Source organism: Drosophila nasuta, chromosome X (genome assembly GCF_023558535.2).
Source record: "Drosophila nasuta strain 15112-1781.00 chromosome X, ASM2355853v1, whole genome shotgun sequence".
NCBI classification, from domain to species: Eukaryota; Metazoa; Arthropoda; class Insecta; order Diptera; family Drosophilidae; genus Drosophila; species Drosophila nasuta.
This window is the reverse complement of record NC_083459.1, coordinates 21904257-21929842: the sequence shown is the minus strand read 5'-3', so window position 1 is coordinate 21929842 and position 25586 is coordinate 21904257. Positions and strand designations below refer to the sequence as shown.

General features: G+C 39.3%; 1 protein-coding gene across 1 annotated transcript in view; it reads right to left on the bottom strand.

Annotated features, from left to right (window-relative positions):
• Positions 1 to 945: 945 nt before the first annotated feature.
• The window catches only part of LOC132796231 (homeobox protein prospero), a 71070-nt gene continuing 46429 nt past the window's right edge, over positions 946 to 25586 (bottom strand). The window contains 11 exon segments of the mRNA XM_060807316.1: positions 946 to 2607; positions 2738 to 2919; positions 2982 to 3113; positions 3378 to 3574; positions 3647 to 3711; positions 3713 to 4986; positions 5642 to 5888; positions 17190 to 17432; positions 20935 to 22182; positions 22419 to 22510; positions 22603 to 22880. Coding sequence (XP_060663299.1) covers positions 2413 to 2607; positions 2738 to 2919; positions 2982 to 3113; positions 3378 to 3574; positions 3647 to 3711; positions 3713 to 4986; positions 5642 to 5888; positions 17190 to 17432; positions 20935 to 22182; positions 22419 to 22510; positions 22603 to 22880 — 4153 coding nt within the window. The 3' untranslated portion in view covers positions 946 to 2412.

The following is a 25586-nucleotide window of genomic DNA, read 5'->3' as shown; positions in this document are numbered from 1 at the left end:
TATTCGCTGCGCCAGTTATGTATGGCTGTTAATTTACAGAGCGCTGGTATGTTTAACATTTTGCGCAATGCTGTTAAGTGGCTTAACTGCCACTGACTGGCAACACTGCCAGAAGCGGGTAACTGAAATTTAAAAAAAACCCCTCAGTAATTTATAAACGAATGTGTTGCAATATATTTTCAGTATTGGTTTATTTGTTTGCCGCATTTATGTGGGTATTTTGTTTTGTTTATATCGTACATTTTTGTTTGTAAACCGTGCCTATTTTGCATTGAATTTGCCATTCATTTGTAATTTCTTTAGTTGCTTGGGTTTTCTGCAGGCATTATTAGTAATTATTTGTTATTCAATTTGTTACACCATACACATACATACAATATACTAGATTTTGTAGTTTTATTTATTAATTTTTCATATTTATTTGATTTTTGTTTTGTTTTTAATATGTATAAATAAAAACTTAAACAAATTTACTGCACACACATTTTATATACCTTGTTGACTACAAAAAAAAATATTACCTTTAAATATATATGTTGTTTTGTTTTTTATATATTGTTTTTTTGTTGTTTTGTTTTTTGTTTGCTTGTATTTAGAATCTTTCAAGTGTTCAACATTGTGTAACATAGTTTGCTAAATTACTTGACGCCGTTTTGTAGCAATTACTTAATAAAATTGTTGCTGTCTCTCAACAAATTTTGTTGTATATATTTAATACATATATATATATTTATGTAAATATATATATACTCAATGTTCATGCCTAAAATTTGCAACTATTTCTTCGTATTCGAATTTTAGTTTTTCTGCACGAGTTTTTCCTTTTTTGTTTTTTCCATTCACTAATCGCATTTTAAATAATTAATTACAACAACACTTATTTTTTGGAATTACTTTTGTTTCATATATGTTTTTTGTTTTGCTTCCAAGTCGCTTAAACTATCGCCTAGATTCTTTCATTGTTTATATTATTATTATTATTGTTAGTATTATTTTCGTTTTTTTTTTTGTTTATACAATGCTTTTTAAACTTGGCTACGCTTTGTCTTTTGTTATATTCTTCATGCTATTTTGCTTTTGCTGGCGAAAAATGTATTATTATTATTATTATCTCATTTATCATTTCATTCATCATGTTACTTATTAGTTTAACTTGTTTTGTTTTGGGTTTGAGTTTAGCTTTCGTTTTATACTCGTATTTCTTACTTCTTTGTTTTATTTGGCAATGACGTACTGATTTTGTTGTTATCTCTTCTTATTTAGTTTTCTTGTTAATATTTGTCTTCTTCTTCTGTTTGTTTGTTGTTGTTGTTAAAAATTAATTATGTATTACTGCATATAATTTATGTGTATATTTATTTAGATGTATAGTTTATGTATATATTTATATAAAGTAAATAGATTACGTAATTGCAACATTCGCTTTCAATCCTGTCCATATTCTATTCTTCTCTCTTATCCTTTACTTTCTCCCTCTATCTCTCTCGCTCACACGTTGTTCATGGACTCGTCAACGGTAACTCGCTCTCTTTCTATCAAACGGATTGTTTTTGTTCTGTTAACATTTTGTTTACGAGTTGCATTTTTCGATCTCGATTCGATTTCGATTACAATTACAATATCGATTTCAATTTCGATATTACCTTCGTTTCTCTCTTGTTTTTTTCTGTTTTTTGTTTGTTTTGTTTTGTTTTTCTTTAACAAATTAAAGTGTTTCTCTTCATATTCGGTTTTGATTTTACAATTTCAATTCGCTTTTTGAAATTAAGGAAGTGCTTAACAAATATCATCATTAATTAAAATTATATTAATTACAAAAAAAAAAGCATTTCAGTTTTAAAATTGAATAACAATTTTTGTGAACATTGTGTTTAAAAAATATATTACAATACAAGTACAAAAAAAAAGCATTAAATGAAATAAAAACGAACGTGTGTCGTAGCAAATGTTTGTTCATGTTTCAAATGCATTTGCAACAAACAAATATACAAAACATACATTTAACTAATACGATTAGTAAAATGGGTCAGGGGAAGGGAGGGTAGGGGGAATTGGTGTTATGGAGGGGGCTTTTAAGTACACATATATAATTCAGTAAGTAAAAGTTAGTAAATAAGTGATTAGGGCCAAAGTCCGAGTATACACATATAGCGAAAAATAAGGGATTCCCATTGCCCACTTCCGTTCCAGTTTCAGTTTCGGTTCCAGTTCGAATTCCAGTTCCACATCCACATCCACATCATGGCTGAGTCGTGGACACGTCGTATTTACAATGGATGACCGAACCGAAGTGAGAAAGATTTCCTAAACGGGGAGTTGCACTTGTAATTGTAGTTGTGGCTGTAATTCGTCTCTGGCTGTGCTGTGGTGTGGTTTGGTTTGCTGTGACCTGGGAGTGCACGCAGCACCCCATTATGACTCGTCGCGATTGTTGTGCACCCATTGGGCGGGCACCCATTGCGGCTCGCGTTCCAGCGAATTGATTTCGGCGAGCAGCTGATGATACGCCCGCTCCGTGTCGTTATTGATGATGATCATGTCAAACAGATGTCCCCAACGCGCCTCCATGTCGCGTGCCGTCGCAATGATGTCCTTCAGCTCCTCTTCCTGATGTGCAGAAGTGGAGAGAGAAGTGGGAGAGTTTTCATTAGTCACATATTACCAATTTCATTCCTAACATCTTCCGGTGAAAATACCGAACAACTAAACCAATCCCTAACTAGCTAGATAAACATACCTTGAAAGGCTCGCCATTGCGCACCTTCTTCTGCCGCAGCTTATCGAGGCTGGGCGGCGCCACAAGCACCACGTAGGGCTTGAGGTCGGAGGCGCGCAGCAGTTTTAAGCTTTGCGGATGCAGATTCAGTACACAGATCTTGCCACTGGCAACAACCGTGCGTATGGCCTCCAGTGATGTGCCTGTAACATTTTGGGGAGTTAGTCAAGAGAAATGACAGTTAATAAAGAGAGGGGCTACATACCGTAGTAGGCTTTCTCGTATTCGCCGTGCTCGACAAAGCGACGCGCCAAGATGTCCGCTTCGAACGCCTGCCGCGTGATGAAATGATAATCCACACCGGGCACTTCACCCTCGCGCCTTGCGCGCGACGTGTCTGCAGAGAGATCGGAAGAAACATTAGCGATTAGTCTTGGTAACGAAATAACAGGAGAAGCGGGAAGAAGACGGTAAGAAGCCAAAGCTCAACTATGGGTAATTGCACTAGCAATGCGCCGGGAATTCAATTTGCGACCCTTTGCCTATTACCCTTGGCCTGAGCCGCCTTCAGCTTCTCCTGCAGCAGATAGAAGACTGCGAGCGAGGAGCAACGAATAAAATCAGTTCAATCGATGCAGCTCAAGGATATTATTGCACTTACGTGGCACTGCCGCCGAGAAGCGTTCGGAGTCGGCCATGAGACGTTGGCGCAGCTCGTGACGTCCGATGTTGGGCGGGCCGATGAGTACGATTGGACGTTTGTGTGTGGCACGTGGATAGTAGAGCGCCACCTCCTCGTACGTGAGAATCTCCTCGGGATCTGTTTCATCCGGTGCGGTCGTCGCATACAGAGGATAGCTAGCGAAAGTAAGAGACACACGTAAGTATTGGGGGGAATGAGGTAATGGTATAACGTCTGATTGCACTTACCCCGCCTCGGAGCTGGCCTTCTTCTTCTTCTTGCGCCCCTTGCGCGCACAGAGCAACGTTGCCCCCCTTGCTGGCAGTGCCGTCTTTGCCGCGCGAACGCGCCAGGCCCGCCTCCTCGGCAATGGCCAGCTTCATGGTCTCGCGCTGATGCTGAAATGACTGACTAGGTATGAGGCCGGCCAGCGTTTGGTCCTCTTCGCCCTCGCGATACGCCTGCCACCAGTTGGGATCCTCGCGGGAAATCACATGCAGCACATCGCCCTTCTGGAAACTGATTCCCAGCTCCCGACACGGTATATACAGATCATCCTCCGGATCGTAATCGAAATGCGCTCGCACATGCAGCACGGCCGTATCCCGATGCGCCATGCCACCGCCGCCCACATGATGCATGCCCCCTAGGCCGCCCAGACCACCGCCGAGGCCGCCTAAACCACCGCCTAGGCCGCCGCCGGGCGGTGGACCGCTGCCCGCTGGCACAATGAGAAACGTGAGAGTGCCCTGCATGGCTCCGAGCAGTGCACACACTTCGTTCACCGTTTTGCCGCGCAACTCCTGGCCGTTGACCTCGAGGATCTCGTCGCCCTCGTGCAACAGACCAGACTTCTCGGCGGCACCGCCGCGCACAATGCGACCGATGACCACAGCCTCGCCCTCGTTGCGCACCGTGGCGCCCAAGGGTTCGGTGGACTTCTCAATCTGTATGATGCGTATGTTGTCGTTCTGATCGTTCAGCGTGCCAAAGCAACCGCTCATGCCCGGTGGCGACTCACCGCGTGCCACAGCCACAGCTGCCACTGGCAGGGGCATGGCACCGCGCTGTGCCACCGACTGTGGCGGCACCACGGGCGGCAAGACCGCAACCATGCTGCGGCCGCTGTTCGCCGAGGACTTTGTGCCCGCCACCGGACTGCTGTGACCGCTTAGACCCGCCATCGCTGTCGGTGTTTGCGACGGCGTTGGCGTCACGCCCGCATGGGACGATGATGTGGGCGACGGCGATGCATCCGTGTGACTGGCAATGCGATCGTGGGCCAACAGCAGACCCTCCATCTCATGGCTGGTCAGCAGATTGCCCAGTTCAATGGCGGCCGCCGTATTCGATTGCGTCAGCAGCTCCACAATCTCCTTTTGCAAACCCAACGCGCTCACATGCAACGGTCCTGCGATGCGCGGTCTGCGTCGCTGCAGCACCGCACTACGGGCGGCCAGAACGTGCGCCACACTGGCGCTGGCCAGGACGCTGTGCGCCGCAGAGACGCGACCCGCCAGCGTGCTTAGTCCGCTCTTGGCCAGCTGGCCCTGCAGTCGGGTCAGCGCCGCAATGAGCTCGCCGTAGCCTGCAAGGTAAAGGGAGAGGAAAAGGAGAGGTTAGCTCAAATGTATCACTGGGGTCTTGGCATAGCAATAATGCTATAGTAATGTTCCTAACTCTTGAAGAGCATGCTAGGGATACACTTGGAACAGGACTGTGAAGAAAATACCTCAGGAAATAACCTATTTCCAGAAGCCGTCTCATCCGTTAAGAGGGATTTTTCTAGAACAGACTGCGACGAAAAGACCTCAGCGAATAATCTATTTCCTAAAACAGTCTCACTCGGCTACTGCGATCTCTGTCTTAGGATCAGCAATTTTCCTCAACTCTTAAACGTTTTAGTCTAAAATCCCTGATATTTCGTCTCAGTTAAAGTACAAAAGCTAGGACGTCTAGACAGCTTTTATTACCAAACTTGGTCAACACTGAGATCTCAGAACAATTCAACTGAACTACCTTGAGCATACAAGATCTGGAAATCTATCGTATCCTATCGTAAGTTTGCAGCTCTCGGAAGTTTCGATTAGGTTGCAAAGAAGTCTGCGATTCTCGAAAGTTCCCCAGAGGTCATTTAGACTATCAAATCTATTTCAGATCCCTTTTGGATAATAGTGTATTGTTCTACTATTGACTGCGTGATCTACAACGTCTCTTCAATCATCCAAGTCTTTGCTACTTACCATCGATGTGCTCCGCTGGCGTCAGGTCTTCGTCGGGCAGATATGCCTCGTTCTCAACTCCAATGGCGATTGTTGCTGCTGTAGCGCTGTTCGTTTGTTGCTGGGCCAATGCTTTGCCCGCAGTGGGCGTGGCCGTGGCAGTGTCCTGCAAAGCCTTGAGCTTGCGCGAGCCACGCAAACTGTTGCGCAGAAACTCATTCTGCTGAGCGATGCGTTCCTCCTCCTCGCGTCGACGACGCAGTTGCTCCTGCAAATACGCAAATACGTGACATGAAGAATTAGTTCAGCATAATAATCATAAATAAATAGTTGCGGAAGGGAAGCGAGCAAGGTGAGCAAGAGTGAATGGAACATGCGAGTCTCGTTGTTATCGCTGTTAATATTGTTGGTCGCACTTAATCCGCATTCGCGGCAATTGTGCTAATTTAATTAGCGGCTTTCTGTGGCACGCAGACCGCGCGTCAGTGGCAAGTGGATGACCCTACAACTGCACCCAACGACCAATACCCCGCAGTTCAAGCTGCCACTAGCTGTTGCAGCTGCGGCACGAATGCAAAAAACAAACCCAGAACAAAGAGCGAAACAGTTAGAGTGAGTCCGAAACAGAGAGTGAGTGAGAGAGAGAGAGAGAGAGAGGGGGGAGAGCGATAGAAAGCGAGTAAAAGGATTAGGCGTAGTGCCGCTGTGTCGCTTCTGTGGCATGCAACAAATCCCTGAAGCAGCAGCAACAATGAACAAAACGCATCAAGTGACGTGCTAATGAACAGCGAACTGCAGCAAGCGAGGCGAGGTGAGGTGGAAGCAACTGTGAAGCCGCACATGTGCTTTGAGCTGTGCTTGGATTAGGTCAGTGGGTGGCAAACAGTCGTCGGCCAGCGCTTGTCAAACTGTCAACGCACTTGTAAGCAACGCGCAAAGCGCTCGTCAAACTGTTTTGCAAAGCTGTCAGCCTCAGGAAAAGCAATCGATAGGCATTATTTTGTTCTGATCCATTGCAGTTGTTCGATTTGCAAGAGAAATGACACATAAAAATACACACACAATATGTAAATGAAATGATAATAAATATGTCACTTATATTATTCTATGAAGAAAATAAACTTTTGATCTTTCTAGCGTACACTTTTTATGAAGTTTGTACAATAGTTCAAATTGATCTTGTATAATCTGTTGCGTTGTTTATAATCTCAACAATTTAAAGATCTTTCATCAACTAAGATTTGATGAATTTAACTAGTTACTATCTTTATGTAAAGTTTCGATAATAACAGTATTTTTTAATTTTTAACGCGTAGGTCGTAAGCACTGCTATTTCAAAGTTCACATATATAAACATAAGTAATTTTATTTCTGTTGGTTCCCAATAATTATCAACATAAATAAAAAAAATAGTAAATAAAACTGTCATTTTACTTTCAACTTATTTGAAAAAAAAAAAACAAAATATTCAAATTGAGTTTCTTCTAATTAAATTAGACTACTAAAATAGAATGCTAAATAATAATGAAATCGATTATTTATGGTCTATATTCTGAGTTCGTCTTAGTGAGTCTTCACTGTCAGAGCTAAAAGAATGCCAGGTCATTTATTAGTGGTATGGCATAATTAAGTGCCCGGTATCAAGTTGATATATGTATGTTATAGTATGTTATGTATAAAGCAACTTTGGTGAATGGATTAAGCGCCAGTTGTTTTATTATTTTGCGGTATTTTTTTTTTTCTTCTTCTTGTTCTGCGCTCAACTTGCGGCGTGTCAAAGTTGCCAATTTTCGGTTCCGCTTTTGGCCACTTGACCGAGAGTGAGAACGAGTAAGAGAGAGAGAGAGAGAGAGAGAGGTGGAGAGAGAGAGAGAGAGAGAGGGAGGCAAAGCTAGAGTGCTGATGAGACCTTTTCGCCCTGCTTCAAATTTCTCACACTTTGTTTTGTTGCCATCACTTTTGTTGTTGTTGTTGTTGGTATTTTTTGGGATGCGGAAGAAGCAGCAGATAACAACAACAACAAGCGACAAAAAAGAACTTAATTGAATAACAACAACAAAGAACAAGGCAAAACGAAGGCGCTGAAAATTCCACAAAAGAAACAAAAAAATTGCTAAACTTGCATAAGAGCAGAAGACGACGAAGAAGAAGCAGCAACAGCAACATCAGCAGAAATTATGCAGACAGACCCAAGGGGGGAAGGGACAGAAGTTTCCCCCTCTGTGCCGCTCTTCAGACGCGACTGCAAACTTGTGTAGAAGAAGAAAAAACGTAAATGCGATGTGAACCAAATAAAAGTCGAAGTTAAGAGAACAAAACAACACTCGTAATAAATACAAAACAAAAGATGGACAAGTGGAGGGGCACCGAACAGAAGGGGGGAAGAGACTGTGAAATAGCCATGCGATGGCATTGAAGTGGCATTCTTTAAGAGGTAGAAATATTGTAGTAATCGTAATAATAATAATCATTTCCAAAAATAAAAAAATAAAAGCTCGCTCTCGCTCAAAAAGCGTCGAATGTCGAGCAGAGCTTTAAGTTAAAGTCATAATCATAATAAATTATAAATAAGGAATACTAAAAAATATGGAATAAATAACAAAAAAAAAATATTGTTAATACGTTATAAAATATAAATAATAAAACAGAAATAATCATTAATAAGTAATCAATTATAAATAAAGTAATATACATATAAAGAAATTAAAAATTGCTCTCGCTCAAACAGCGCCGTATAGAATACGATCCCAGGTAGAAGTGTCATAAGTTATAAATTATAAATAATAATAAATAAATAATAACTACTAAATGATAAGTAATACATAAAAAAATAATAAATTATAAATGATAAGGAATAAATACTCAATAAAAAATAAATAATAAGAAACACTTAGTAATGAATAATAAATAATACATAATTTATAATAAATGATAAAATATATATAATGAATATAATAATAATAAATTATAAATAATAATAAAATAATAAATACTAAATAACTAATCAGTACTAAGTATTAAATATTGAATGAATAACATAATTATTATAATAAAAAATATATACATATAAGAGATAATAAGAATCTCTCCCCCTCGAACAGCGTCGAATAGAATACGAGCTGCCTCAAGCCTCCAGATCGATCTCATGGCATTAACCAACACTGGCTGTCAGTGCTGCTCCGTTACAACTCCCCTCTCTCTATCTCTCTCTGTCGCTCTTTCTCTCACAACTACCCTGTCAATGTCACTCTTTTGATCCCCCGCTATAGATCAAGCGTAAAGCCCACTCGACTCGCCGAGCACATCAATCACCACAGCAACAACAACAACAATTTAAGCAACACCAATAACATTTACTGAAATTAACATTAGTTGTTGTTCGCAGGTATAAACCATGACATCATCAACAGCGCCTTCTTGTTCGTCGCACATCGTAAAATAAATATTGAAAAAGCAAAAATAACAACAACAACGAGAAAAAAAAATACAATTTTATTAACTTTGCCTTATTGTTGTTATTGCGTACTGTAGTATCGCTCATTGAGGCATAGCAAAGTTTACAACAAAGTTGGCGACATTTGCAAAACTCATTTACAAAGCACCAAAAACTTTGCAAACGAATCGCAAATGAAGTCGCCATAAAAAAAATAGAGTTGAAGAATTCATTTAATTGCAAACAACTAATTAAAACTAATGAAATTTAAACTTTACATTTTCCAGTAACAAAAGCAAATTTGCTTTAGATATTTAAATACACTTTTAGCTCATTTAAATGGCACGTATTATAAAATATGATAACTATTCGGAAAGACAAGGAACTGAATAAGTTGACTCCCCTAAATATCTTTTGTATGTAAATAGTTAACTTGAAAAATTTAATTTCATTAAAATTATACATTCTTTTATAGATCTGCCTTATTTCTATTTGAGTTATATTCTATTTTATATTATAATATATACTACAAAAAAAAAAAATAATATTTCTCGAAAAAAGATTTTATTTATAAAATAGGTAATGAAAATAGTTGCTTTATTGTTAGAAAATAAAATTGATAATTCCCCAAAATAACAACACTAAACCTTAAAAGTGAAAATCTATCAATCAAAATGTTGCAACGCTAATACTGCAGTTATCATTTATCGATAACAATATCTTTTGTAATATTATAAGAACAAATTAAGCTCAAAAGTATTCTAAGAAACTGTAGAGAAAGTTACTAAAATCTTTCAACGATAAAACTGCACTTATTGTTTATCGATAACCATATTTTATAATAAAAAGTAATAATAATCTGAAATCCACAAAAAAAGATTACATTTTTCTCAAAAAGTATTCTAAAAAACTGTAACTTTGTCGTGGAATGTAAAAATGCAAATGTTTGCAACGATAACAACACAGACCGTAGAATATCGTCTATCGATAACAAGTGTGTGTTTGTTAATCAACAACTTTTTCTCTATCGCTGGCACATTTATTATGCCCGCCAGTTGTTGTTTCTGCTGCTGTTGCTACTTCTAAGGTTGTTGTTGCTGTTGTTGTTACTGTAAGCAGCGACAGCCAGTTAGCCTACTTTGTTGTTAACTGGTTAGCATACTGGTAGTCAACGAATAGGTAAGTAGATAAAAGCCAGTTTGCGATAGCCAAAGCCTGAAGGTTGTCAACGGGAGCAACACGTTGTGGTTGCTGCTGTTGTTATTCTTGTTGTTGTGGTTGTTGTTGCTGCAACACTTGCCTGTTGTTGTCGCAAACGCATCGAGGAACTTTGACTTTGAATTTGTGTGCCACGACGCAGCGAAGAGCCATTTCTCTGTGGCGTTGCTGTCGTTGAAGATGCTGCACGTTGTTGGAGTTGTTGTTGCTGTTGTTGCTGTTGTTGCAATTGCTCGATGGTTGCTGCTGCTCCCTTGCCGTTCATATCACAATATTTGTTGTAGCTATTGCTGTTGTTGTTGTTCAAATTGGCGCTCAGTTTATCATTCTCCTTCTCGAGCAGCAATTGCTGCACTTTGCTGTTGTTGTTACTGTTGCTCATGTTGTTGATGTTGCTCATGTTGCTGTTGTTGTTGCAGAGCACTGGCAACCGGCTGGGCGTTGTTGTTGCTTCTGTGGCTGCGGCATCAGCTGCAACATTTGTGGTCTCCAATGTTATGTGCAGCGTCGATAGCACCATGTTATCGTTATCGTAATCGTTGCTCTCGTTATCTTTATCGTTATCGTTATCGCTATCGATATTTTTCACTTTTTGTTTTACGACTCTTTTTACTACACTGTTCACTTCACATTGTTGCGACTGCTTGAAAAATATTTCAAGTTGATTTTTCGATTATGTTTCTTCGCATTGACCTCACTTTGCCACGCCCCACAACAAACCCCTTCGAAACTTTCCAAACTATGCAAATAGCCGCCCCAAATACAAGTCGTCTTCTTCTTCTTCAACCATTGACAGCTGCAACGCATAAATTTGAATATGAACAAACTTTTTTTTCGGGTTTTGTGGCTCAAAATGAAATGCAACTTAATGCGCATTTAAATGCAGCAACTGTTGCTGCTGTTGTTGTTGTTGTTGCTATTGTAATCGCAGTTGCGAGTGGCAACAACAACAACAATGCAGTTCAATTCGAAAGCGAAAGCTGCAATTGTTCTTTTCTTCAACAGCAACATCAACAGCAATCTGAGCAGCAGCAGCAGCCGCATTTCCACTCGACAAAACACTCGCAGCTTTTTACTTTGTTTTCGTTTTTTTTTTGTGCTTCTTTTTTATGCATTTCATTTTACATAATTGTTATTTACGTGTGTTGCATTGCAAACTGAGTCTTTTTTTTATACTTTTCGTTAACGTTTACATTTTTCGTTGTTTATTTTTGTAAAGTGTTTTTTTTTTTATATTTCTTATTTGTTCTTTTTTATACGTATTGTTTATTTACGTCGCTTTATTTTTTTTATATATCTTTTTTATTTTTATCACATTATTTATTTTCTCTGATTTATAATTATTTTTTTTTTATATTTTTCATTATTTTTTTTATTACATTGTTTATTTACTTCGATTCGTTTTTCTCAAAAACTATTCTAAAAATCTGTTAAGAACGTTGCTAACTGCAGAATTTGTAATCACGGAATGTAAAAATCGAAATATTTGCAATGATCAAACTGCAATTATCGTTTATCGATAATAATTTATTATAGTATAACAAAGCAAAGGAAGTTATGTTTTCCTCAAAAATTATTCTAAAAAAGCTAAGTTAAGGTTGTAATTAACTGTAGAATTCTTTTTTCGTGGAATGCAATGTTTTTTTTTTATATTTTTCATTAACATTTTTAGTTGTTTACTTTTGTCAATTGATTTTATTTGTCATATTCCTTATTGTTTTTTTTATGATATTGTTTATTTAATTCGCATTACTTTTTTTTTACTATTATATTTTGTATTCTTTTTTTTATGATATTCTTTATTTACTTCGCTTTATATTTTTCATATTTCTTATTCTTTTTTTTAATCATATTGTTTATTTATTTTGCATTATTTCTCCGCAGTTGTTTTGTCTGTTGTTGTGTTTATTGAATGCGAATTGCGAATTGTGAGTCAGCCACGAAATTCCTTTCGACTTTTTTTTGCTTTGATTGCTGTTGTGCATAATTTTGCTGCTGCTGATGTTGCTGTTGATGTTGCTGTTGCTACTCTTCAGCAATTGTTGCTGCAGAAACAAAAGTTTGTGTTCTATGCTGCTGCTGTTGATGTTGCTGTTGCATAAGTTGTTCATAAACAATAACTTTGGTTGTTGTTAGCTGACAACAGTGGGCCACGCCCACAGCGCCCACAATGTGAATTTGTTGCAGTTGTGATTTATTTTGCGACGTGCTTTCAGCGCAAATGTGGACACGCCTTAATTTCTACCAAAACTGTATTCACTTCCCCGACAAAAAAAAAAACAGAAAAAGAAACGAAACGAAAACAAATTGCACATAAAAAACAAAACAGTTGGCTCTCAAACCGTAGCTAGCTTATACAATGCAATGACTGTAAAACTGTATTTGGGCGGCTGCTTTGCAGTCTTATGAGGCGTGGCAAGAACGCACTTCAAAGTCGGTTTAAATAATGCAAATCACACGCACACACGCACAACAACAAAAAAAAGTGTAAATAAATGAATTTAATAATTTTTTAAGTATTTTCATGTATTGCACAAAGTTTGTAGAAAACATTTAAGCTTATCGCCTGCAACGCACACACACACATACAGTCACCGTGACACACGCACGTTTTGGGCCGCGACTGAAAATTGCGGCCGATCGCAGAACGCGTAGAAAAACAACTAAAAATGCCAGCTGAAAAATCATAACAAATGAGCGATAAACCGCTGTCTTGCTGTCTCTGTGTGTGTGTGTGTGTGTGTGTGTGTGTAGACACCAACCCTCTCCCTACCCTCTCCCCTTTTACGGCGCCACCCGCTCGCTCTCTCTCACCCATTCTACAACGTTCTCCCCCCCTCACCATGCTTTGCCATTCAAGTGCTCAGCGACAGCGACAACTGAGACTGAGTGTAAACTGAGCACGAGTGCGAAAGAGTATGTGTGTGTGTACAGGTGAGTGTGTGTGTGTGTGTGTGTGTGTGTGTGTGTGTGTGCGAGTCGAGTGGGTAGTGTGTGTGTCTGTGTGTGTGTGTGAGCCAAGTTAGCGGCCGCTGTCGTTGCGAGACCAAAAAGCAACAACGACATCAACAATTGAAACAAGTAGAAAAGCGAGTACCCAAGTGTGACTGACTATGAAATACCCCTTATCAGAAACAAACTTTGTAAATATTTATTGATAATCGCTTTACAAAGCAGAAAATAAAACTTTGTACATACTTTATGATATGATATGTACATACTGTACAACAAGAAAGTCTATAAATATTATTCTGCCACTTTTGTACACAGTGAAAAAAATTTAGATTGAAAACTAGATTGCAATTCTTTTTTTGGTTCAATTTTGTACTCATCGCATTTTAGCACGCTTTTCTAAAGACTCTCTAGACATTCTAGTGCAGACTCTTTTGTTGAATATTATTATTGTAAGATATATTATCAAGAGAATGAATGCTTTTTGTCTAGACGTTTTGCAATATTATATTATACAATTATTTTGCCAAATTTGAAATGGAAAATTAATGTGAAAGTTGAATAATGTCGATTTATGATTATAATGAAGTTATTGTTTGCTTCCCATAAAATATTATATTAATTTTTATGCAAATTTTGAATGCGTCTTGGCTTAAATGACGACTTTGAAACAATGGAAAGTGACAAAAACGCCATTTTTAGTATCTCTTTAATTGCTTCTTGGGTTAAATGACCATTTTAAGCTAAAGTGAAAAGTGGCAACCACGCATTTCATTGTGCTTCTTTAAATATAAATGCAAATGTAATAAGACAGTATAACTTGATTACATTTAGCTTATTAATTTGTTGAGATCATATTAAAAAGAATATGGAAACATTCAATATAAATGCTATTAATACGACACTTTCTCAGACAAAAAACGAAAAACTGAATATTGCTTTATATAGAAATATAATCAAAAGGTATTTGAATGCAACTGTTGCTAATAATAATTGCAAATCTCGACTGTTGATGCAACTTTAAGCAGGTGAAAAAGTCGTGAATCCCCATCAACTCTTTGTTAATGGGTATTCAAATAAAATAACTCGCAAAGTGTAAAACAAAATGCGATGTGTGTGTGTGTCTGTGTGTGTTTGTGTGTATGTGTGTGCACATTCACGTCTCTCCAGCAGCGAACGTTGGCAACCCGTTGACGTCGTCGTCGTCGTCACCGTCGCGTCGCATAAACAAACAGCAACAGCAATAGCACAAAAAAATTGTTTAACTAATTTGCGTAGTTGAAGCAACAACAAAAATGAAAAACAACAAAAAAAATGCCGCAAAGCGAAAGACAAAACCTAGCTGAAAAGTAACATACGACCACAATGAATGAGAAGAGCAAAGACAACAACAATTGGCAAGAAGATAAAGAAGAAGAAGCAAAGCAGAGAACAGCAAACAGCAACAACAAAGATCAACAACAGCTGCAGCAGCGACAACCCTTAAAACACAGCTGAGCTGGACGAGAGCAAACAGATGCGACTAAAAAATACCTCGCAGCCAAAAGCAGTGCAAATATCTGCATCAAGTGACCAAAAACGAAAAGCGAGTACTAACGACTGTTTGCTACCCTGTAATATAGAGATATAGTGTACAGTTTACACTTTGTGAAATCGAAATCAGATTTAACTCAAGTTAACCATAAAATCAATAGAAACCATTTAAGAGTAAAGCTTATAAATTCTCGCTGTTCTCGCTGGCTTCACTCACTCTCTTTCCCCTTTCTTAGTACCCCCTTCTTCACACCTTCTTCATCGTACCTTCTTTTGTCTTCACCCGTGTTTTCACTGTGAATGCAAGGCTTCAGTTTAGCCTTCTTCTTTCGCTCTCGCTCTCACTCTCTCTTTTCACTGCCCACTCTCTGTGCGTGTGTTTGTTGTTGTTGTTGTTGTCTTTAAATGCTCATTAACGTCGCGCAGTTTGAGCTGCCCGCCACGCTTCAGTGACTGTGCAACTGTGTGCGCTTTTTTGTTTTGTTTTTAATTAATTAAGCATTTAGCGTTACTTTTCCCGTTGCTTTGTTTACGCTTTTTCTCTCTCTCTCCCTCTTTGTCTCCCACACGCAGACAATTCGATTAAAAGTTTGCATAATTAATCATTGCATTTAACAATTTCCTCCGCCATGAGTAATGCTTGGCTCCCCCCTCTCTCTCCCTCTCCCTCACTCAGTACAAGCCACGCTCAACGCCCACGCACTTCAAATACCTGTTATTGTTATTATTACAGTTGTTCCCCCCTTCTTTCATTCTTCCCCTCTTCCTGTCGCGCACATTTCAAGTGCGGCAGCAGTACAAAACAAAAAATATATAAAAAGTTGTTGAATAAGTTTTATTCACGCTGCGCCTTTCTGATAAAACCAACCCCTCCCCATCCATTTCCCCTCTTCCCTCATTTCCCTTCCCTACACTGATTGTCTTTTTTCGTTGTTGTTCTTCGCTTTGCGTGTGGTAAACTTTGTCATAGTTTTGCCTGCTGTCTACAGTTGGAGAGCCACTGCACGCGTAAATGGTCAATGGCCCAGCGCGCCGAGAATCAGAACGAAACACAACCTGGTAAAGATGGAGGGAGGGGGAGAGAGAGTGTAGAGGGGTAACCGGAAGCGTTGCCATAGTCGCCGCCTTCATCGGTTGTCCATTGTCGCAGGGCAAACAAAAGGTGCTATCAAACTAGCAGCAGCAACAGCGAGAAGAGGGGGAGGGAGGGGAGAATCGGGTCGTGTGGCATGTGGCACGGTGTGCGGTGTGGCATGCGGAACTGCCTCGGCTACCTGCTGTGCATGCCAATGACTATTTCTACAGGGGGGCATGCACTTAACTCAACTCAACTCAACTCAACTGTGACCATGTTCAATGTTCAGAAATTGCAGCTCTGTCCGCAGTTTGACAGCCACTGCAGGTGTGCTTGCGGTTTGGGAGTGATTAACTGCTTATGTGCTCCATATGCAGTAAATATTTCGTTTTGTCAACGAGCTATAAACTACGTAAACAATCTGCTTTACACCTCGATTCAATTTAAAGCATCTTTTCGAAAGTAACTTTAAAATACTTATGAAACATACATTGAAAAAAATCGTCTTAAGACTACTTTAAGAACAAATTCTTAACACAATGAACATACGTTTGAGAAATGCCAAATTATCCAAATACAAATTACAAAATTCTATAATCCATCGAAATTCCTATTCAGTTTTTACCTAATTTTCAGTATTTTCGTTTATAGCTCAGTTAGTCGAGCTGTCGCGATGTTTTCCTCTTATTATTAGAACTTGGCTCTTGTAACAAATGTTCTTGAAATCAAGATGTGTTTTCTTACATTAGGATTTTGGGTACTAAGACCAAAATATTGTTTTTATAAATTTTTTTTAGAGTATGTAAAAAAAACAACATTCTAAAAACTCCGTTGATAAACAATAAAAATTAATCATAGTAAATATTTGGTTTACTAATGAAGTAAATATAACATTTTCTGGGCACATCTTTCAAGGCACATCTACACATAATCAATGTTAATATTTGATATATGAAAAGTATGGATAAAATGCTGTAATTCAAAGAATTACTTAAAGTAAGTGAAAGCATGTACAATTTTATAATTACCTTAACAACACAGGGAAAGTGAATGAAAATAAAACCAAACGTTTAAGTGTCAGCTGAACAATAATATGCTTATTAGATAAACATTTTCAGTCAGTCCGATTAAGATGCCAATATAATAAAATGAAATAGTAATAAATAAGAATTATTTGCGCTATTCTCTTCACCTAAAATTCAACTTCTAAGCGAATGCGTTACGCTTTACAGTTTGGCACGCGCTTTACAGTTGTGCAGTCACACGCATAACGCAGAAAACTTTTCGTAGCCTAACCAACAGGCGCAGTTGTGAAAGGGGTCGAAGAATGAATAATTACGCTGTTGCGTTGCACTCACCTGATATTTCTTAATGCTGTCCAGCTGCTCCAATGTGGGTTCCACAATTTGCGCAATTTGTTGCTGCTGTTGCAGTGGATGTTGTGGTTGCTGTTGTTGCTGTTGCTGCAGTTGTCCGTTGCCACCCGTTGGGGCACGACGATCGGGCAACTGAGGCGCGGGGGCGCAATTGATGAGACGTCCGTCCTTCTCAATGCGCAGATGATCACGAGGCGGTGGCACAGGCTTTGAGTTGCCATTCAGCTGAGTGAGTGAGACAGCGATAGGGAGTGAAAGCGAGAGAAAGAGGGAGATACATGGAACATAATTAGTTGAAGTCTTTTTTTTTATACTAAGCATGTTTGTTCCTTATGTGTGTGTGTGTGTGTGTATGTTATGCACATGTATTTGTGTGGCATGTATGCGTATGTATGTGTGTGTGTGTGTGTGTTGCTGATGACTGTTGCTGCTGTTATTGTTGCTGCTGCTGCTGCTGCTGTGGTTGTTGTGGTTGCTGTTGCTGGTTGCTGTTATCTTTCGTCGGCTGCTTTTCTTCGCTGCTCTTTTTTAATTAAGTTTCTCCCCCACACAGAGACTGAGCAACAGAAATACATTTAATACATACACGATACAAACATATATACATATATATATATATATATCCTTGTCCATAAATAACACTGGACCTTGGCTGGTTGGTTGCTGATGGTAAGGTGGAAAGGTGGGAAAGAGCGCACACACACAAATGCAATTACCCTTTGATTTGATTCATTCTTCATTCATTCATTCATTGCTTTGCATTGTCAATTTGTTGCCTGTTTGCCTGTTTGTTGTTGTTGTTGTTGTTGCGCCCTTAACTATCTATCAGCCCCATGCACAAGTTGTTCTCGTTGCTGTTGTTGTTGTTGCAGTTGCTGTTGCTGCTTTTCAACCCCAGCAACGTTTTTTGTGTTGCTTTTGCAAAATTTATCGACAACGAATTCTTTATAAATTACTCGAGTGTTTTTCTTACTATTTCTTTTTTTTGTTTTGCTTTGTTTTGTTTTGCACACACACACATATACACAAAGAAAGAGACAGAGAGAGAGAGAGGGAAGAGGAGACAACAGACAGCTTATGGGCATATGGAAGCGACATCGTGTGGGCGGGCGGGAGATTGTTGTGAGGGTGGAGGGGGGGGCGTAGTGTTCTTGAAGGCAGCTTAGGATTATGTTGCTAACGAGGGCAACGTTGCAACGAAACAACGTCTCACGCTGGAAGGCATTCAACGGGGCGGGGGAGGAGGGAGTGGGTAGAGGGTAGAGGGGAGGCAGTGGGGCGTGGGCGTGGAATTAGGCCAGCTACAGTTGCCAGCGTGCCAACAACACACCAACCCACTCCTCTCCTCCCCTCTCCTAAACCCTGAGACAAAAATATGGCCAGGAGAGAGAAATCAAATCAACTTTGTAGGCGAGGGGAGTGCCAAAAAGCTGAAGAGAAAATGAAAGAAAAGCTCGTTGATGACAGAGACAAAGATATTTGGAAAAGTAAACTAAAGATTTGCCTAAATCAATATGTAGATTGCCAATAAATTTTGATAATTGTTGCAAAATGTTGCAAAAGGAGTCGAGAGACTGAGAAATATATTTCTCACTTTTATATTAATTTGGTATATTTCAGTATTTTTACGGAACATTAATTCTTTTACAGTTTTTAATCTGTTCTGCTTGGCAATTTTTGTAATATACTTCATATTTGGTATATTTTAGAAGTTTGTCGGTATATAAATTCGGTATATTTTAGTATTTTCACGTGACGTCAATTGTTGCTAAATGTTGCAAAAGGAATTGGGAAGAATTTCGTAGTCAAGAAACTGAGATATAACTATCAACTTTAAAAGATATTTCCTCTTTTATAATTAAAAATGTAGACAAACAAGGAAATAATTAGAATTAATTTAAAGCTTATTCCTAAAGACATTTCTCAATCTGTTAAGATGCCAACAATTCTATAATTATTGCAATATAGAATGAAATAGTCAAAGGTTTTTTTCCCTAACTTGAAAATGTGTATCGTAATTTATTTGTAAAGATATCTTGAAATCGATAGAAATGGGAATATTTTATGTCAAAGAATATAAAAAATATACAATTTAATAAGTGAACTTTGTCTAAAAAGTTATTCTTAAATCAATAAGTTGTGAAGACTTTAAAGAAACGATAAAGTGATATAAATATTTTTCCAAAAGATTTTCCTCAATCTATAGTTCAGGACTTTGAATATTTGGCAAATTTTCAACTATTTTTTATTAATGCTTTCAGCAAGTAATATTGGAATAATTGCCAACATTTTGCTTGCGGATATTTTAAGTGACAATTCGTTTGGGTCATCAAAAGAAAAATATGGAATACAATCTGCATTAACGAGAAATAGACACAAATCGCAGACAAACTGCGTGTGCCAGAAATCAAGGCAAAAGTTTATGAATAATGAACGTAAAAAAAAATGAAATGAAGAAAAAATTGAAGCAAAATAAAAAGTGGTAGGAAAAACTGAAGCAAAATGCGGAAATTGCAGCTATAAAGCTGTTGTTGTTGTTGTTGTTGTTGTAGGTTCTGCTGTCGCTGCTGTTGGCGTGTGAGAAACTCAAAGAGAAAGAGAGAGCGAGAGAGAGAGAGCGAGGGGGGAGAGGAGAGCGGAAATGCCAATGAAATGCAAATTGCAGCTGATTTATGTCATAAATGGCAGCAAATGACGCGACAAAAGGAAGTCAAAACGACACAGCGTCAGGAGAGAGAAAGGTAGAGAGGTAGAGAGAGAAAGAGAGAGAGAGAGGGGAAACTAATCGACTGTTGCCACCGTCTGGGGCATGGCCTGTTGCAAGTGGGTCGCGGCAGTAATTTTTGCGCTGCGATTCATAAATGACGCGGTCGAAACTTAAACTAGGACAGAACAGAGAAAGAGAAAGTAGGAGAAAATACAATGGGGGAGAGAAATGAGAGAAGAACGAAAAGACAAAAAGCTAGAAAGAAAGAGAGAAGGCAGGCGATGAAGAGATGTATAGAGGAGAGAAGAAAGTACAAGCAGACATATAAAAAGAAGTGTATAAGTGACTGAGAAAGGGAATGCAAGACAGAAGGGAGGAAATAAAGAGATGCAGAAGAGTTATAAGGAGCAATAAAGAAGAAATTTACAAGGATAAATAAGGAAAAAAGAGAGAGAATGTAGAGAGCAAGAGTTAAATGAAGAGTTGATTGGAAAGAGTGAACAGAGAAACAAGATGTAAAAGTGTAAAGTTGGGCGACGAGAGAAGAGTGAAGAAGGAAGCAAAACAAGAGTAAAGAAGAAGCAAAGTAGAGAGAAGATAGCAGGGAGAAAAACAAAGAAAGTGATAAAGAGATGAGAAACAGTGGGTAAGGGAGAGAGAACAAAAGAATATAGGCAGAGAAAGATTTAGAGATGGGAATCGAAGAAAGTAGAGAAGAAAGAAAAAGAAAGAGAGACAAGGGAGTAAAGAAGCAAAAAAGGCGAGAAATGTTGAGCACAAAAGGAGAGGGAAAGCTAGTAGAGAGACAAGGAAAATCAGAGAGGAAAGAGAAAAAGAGACAGCAGTCGGAGAAACGCACAAAAGAGAGGCACAAAGAGGAGAGAAAGTTAGAGAGAGCGGAGATACGCACAAGAGAGTGGAGAGTGGAAAGAGAGGCGCAGAGAAGGGAGACATACAATTAGCGTAGAAGGAGAGAGAGAGAGAGGCAGAAGAGAGTACAAATTGTGGTTGTTGTTATACCTCATCAGCAATGCGTTTGCCATCGCTTGCAGCAACCGTTGCCGGTGCAGCAGTAGCAGCAACTGTGGTTGCTGGCGTCGTGGAGTGCGTGGAGAGAGCCAGCGAGGAGAGCGTTGTGTGGGCCGTCGACGAGCTGGCATTGGAGAGCAGCGAGGCGCGCGAGGAGAGATGCGGGGGTGGCGGATAACGCGGCGGCGTCTTCACCATCTCAATGAAACTGTCTGGCACATCGACGGGCAACTCGCGATGCTTGCCCAGCAGCAACTGTTGCTGCTTCCCAGTTGTTGCTGTGGGCGACAGCAACAGTTGCTGCTGCTGCTGTTGTTGTTGCTGTTGTGGTTGCTGCTGCTCGTAGCCAGGTGGCGCCAGACTAAGATCATCGGGCACCGTTGAACTATTGCTGCTGCTGCTGCTGGCGCTGGCAACGTGACTGCTGCTGTGGCTGCTGGTGTGCATTGAGCTGTTGCTGCTGTTCAAACTGTTGCTGTTGCTATTGCTGCTGCCATTATTACTGCTGGTCGTCTGCTTGCTGCCGGTTGCCGCTGTGCTGCTGTTGTTGCTGTTGTTGTTGCTCACCGATTGATTTTGCTGTTGGTGTTGATGTTGCAAGTGGCGATAGGCAATCGTGCTCAGCGCATCGTCGAAACCACTCGACGCTGGCGAGCTGCTGCCTTTGCTGCTGCGTTGATAGATGCCATCGACAACACACAGCAGCTCATCGGACATGTTGCTGCCGTTGCCATTGCCATTGCTGTTGTGGTTGTTGTTGCTGCTGTTACTGTTGGTGTTGCTGTTGCTGTTGCCATTGCCAAAAGTTGCTGTTGCTTGCAACTTGTTGCTTGGCGTTTGCTGTTGCGCCGTTTGTGCTGCTGTTGCCGACACCAGCAACTGTTGCTGCTGTTGTGTTGTTGGTTGTGGTTGTTGTTGTTCGGTTTGCAGTTGATTTTCATAGTTTTCGATTTGTTCCAATTTGAATTGTTGTTTTTGATTGTACATATTTTGTGTGGCGACATCGAGTGCAACAATGTTGTTGATTGTAGTTGTTGTTGTTGTTGTGGTGGTGGTTGTTGTTGTTTTTGATGAATGTTGTTGTTGTTGATGTTGATGTTGTTGTTGTTCATGTTGATGTGAAGAATGATATGCAACAATTAACAATTTGTTAGCATGATCATTGTTAGTTTTAGTGGTGTTCTTGGTGGTGTTGTTGGAGGTGGTGGTGTTGGTGGTGTGCTTGGTTTTATGGTGTTTCTGTGTGAGTGGTTTTTGGTTGAAATGATGCGGTGCAATTGTGTGATTGAGGCGAAGAAGAGAATGCAATGAGAGTGATGAGTGGTTGTTGTTGTGGTTGTTGTGAATGTTGTTGTGGTTGTTGTTAGCTTAGTTATTTGGTTGTTAGTTGTGGTTAGTGGACTATTGGTGTGTTGGCTATTGCTGGTTGGTGGTTTGGTTGCTTTGGCATTTTAAAAGGCTCATGCTTTGCTTACCTGGGGTGGACGGGGCGGCGGATATCTGGGTGGCGTCTTATTGCGAGCGATAAACGTGTCTGGACAGTCGACGGCCATCTCGCGATGTGGACCTGAAAAACAGAGAGAGAGAGAGAGAGAGAGAGAGAGCAGCAATCATTAGTTGTTGCTGTTAGCAGTTGCTGGTTGCTGGTTGCTTGCTCACCGTTATCTTGATTCACCGACAGCATCGTCAGCATTTCCTGATCAATCTCCCTAATATCACTTGAGTGCGTGCGATAATGCTGCGACTGTTGCTGCTGCTGCTGCTGATGTTGTTGTTGCAGTGCCTGTTGCTGCTGCTGTTGCTGTGCCTGTGACAGTTGCTGCTGCTGCTGATGATGGAGGTGATGATGCTGACCGCTGATGTAATCATCCGGCAGACATGGCTTCAGATCATCACCATCAATGACCACAATGCTTGAGCCGGAGCGACGGCGTGGCCTGAAAAATACGTGCAAATAAAATAAATGCCATCAATTAACATCAATCATCAATTACAGTTGCAATTTAATAGGTATAAAATGAGAGCACAGTTGTGCTTTCGTGACCCATAAAGTGTACCCCTTGAATAGCGGGAAATTATGCTATATACTAGAATATTACTTGTATTTATAAGAAATCAATTATTCACTCTTTAAACCCATGCAAAAATAAGACAAGATTTATGCTACCGATTGAAACTAATTTTTTTTCACTTTTGACATTGTTTTGCTCATATTTGGTATATAGTTTAGTATGACTTTGGTATATTTATTCGGTATATTTTAGTATTTTCACAGGATATCAATAGTTTTGCATTTTGATTTGCGTTTTGTTTGATATTTAGTTCATTTGTGGTAGATAATTTAGTATTTTGTCGGTATGTTTTAGTATTTTCCGGGATATTAATACTTTTGCATTTGAGACTCTGTTTTGCCTGGCAATATTTTGAATATTTCCGTCGTTATTTTTGGTATATTTAAGTATTTTGTTGGTATAAATATAAAATTGGTAGGTATATTTTAGTATTTTATGGGATATTAATTCTTTTTCATTTTTCACTTTGTTTTGTTTGACAATAGCTTTAAGACATTTCATTATTGGTATATTTCAGTATTTTGTTTGTATCTCAATTCGGTATATGGCAGTATTTTTACGAAATTATTTAGATGCTACTATCTGTCAATTTAGTTCTTTTTGATTTAAAGCAATTGTAAATGATAGAAATTTCAAATGTAAATAAGAGGAGTAATCAAAAAATATGTTGAATTTTATCTAGAAAGCTTAACTATAATTATATATAATATTAATCTTAAAATGTTTAATGTAAAGTATAAATTGTTTACTTTGTCTAAGTTGCAATTGCTTTTCAATTGCGTTCTACTCAATGTTCAATGTTCTTTTGCTAATAAGGGAACATTTTTGTGCAATTTGGAATGCAATTGAGTTCAATTGATTGTCAGCAATTAGCGTGTGGCAATGAAAGGACTTCGAGAGAGGATAAAAGATGCACGATTGGGAGTGAAATTCCATTGGGGAAAGCGAAGCAGTCGACAAGATTTTCGTGGCAGACATCGATTTGTGCTGTCAATTAGCTGCTGTTGCCACTGTGCCACACACACACACGCATAGACACACTGCCACAAGTTGCACGTCGTCGAGTTCGAGTGCGAAAGTCTGCTTGCAATATATAGATATAGTTTGTGTTCAACTGTGTCCGGCTGCTGGAGCTGAGCTTTAATTCCCCAAAGTGAATCCGTTGCAACGCAGCCCACAGTATCCTTGAGATACTTGCCACACACACACAACACACACACAAACATGAGCTGTAGTCGTAAATTTCATTACATTTTCATGCCACATTGACAGCTGCTGTCAAGTGTGCAATGGTCCAGCCAACAAATCGGCTCAGGTGCATTTACCGCGCGCTTACCTCCCCACAGTTCCCCCCTTTTCTCTCCACTCTCTCTATCTATCTTTATGTGTGTGTGTGTGTGCGAAGGATTTGCCACAAAAGTTTGTGGCATGCTGGGGCTGCGGATGCCGTTGCGAATCTCTTGCCAGCGCAAAGTCATTGATTGCTCTTCTTATTACGAAAACTTGTCTTCTCCTCTCCTATCAACTCTCTTCTCTTCGTGCCCCTCCTCTCTTGCCGCACATTGGGGCAACACACGCATGGCAGTTGCCATTCCTTCTTTATAGAGTGCGCGTAAAAATTACATTTTAATGTGAAGCGAAAATAACGCGATTAAAAACGATAAAATATGTGAGGAGGAAAATGCCAGGAAAATGCTTTACAATTTTATCATTCTCTTTCTCGATGGGAAATTTGTTGGAAAATTGTTCGAATTTTTCAATTCAATAAACATTTTATTATATTTGCAAAGCGTATGAAAAGTTTTCTATTTAAAATAATGCAGAGATTTGCATTTAGTTCAAATTCTATTTTCTATTTCTATATTCTATATTTCGATATTTTTATATGTCCATATTTAAAAATTCCATATTCCCTATTCCCTATTTCATATTGTATATAAATATTAATGTTTCAGTTCTTTAGAAATGATTTCACATTGAATTAAAGAAATATATATAAGACAAATACTAAAACGGCAGAGACTCAAAACAACAGTTAACTTAATTAAGAAGACATAAAAAGAAATAAGAAAGGCTCAAAATTTATCAATATATATTTGCCTATATAGAACGTTGATACCGGTAGAAATTTTGAGATTCAAAGAAATTTCAAGAAACATAAAATATCTTAGGATTGAATTCAATGAAAAACTACAAAAAGTTAGGCGACCAAAATACTGAAAATTTCATAAAAATATTCCCCAAAAAGTGAATACAAGTTTTGCGTGGTTTTGCGACACTGTGCATCTAAGTTTTGTGAAACTTTCGGTGCTCGCTTTCGCTCCCGCTCTCTTCGTGTGTTCGCCAGGGGACAATTTGCGCCTTAATTTGTGCGACTTTTGGCTTAAAGGTTTTAGGCCCCTTTATGAGTGGCATTTGATGTGGCAGGTGTGTGAGGGAGTGTGGCATGGGGCACGCTAATTGCGAGATTGTGCAACAAACTCGGTGTGAATATTGTGACGGGGCCTAAAAGTATGCAACGCCAGAAGCAATTTCCAACGCACGCACAACAAATTGCCTTGGATGGCAGAA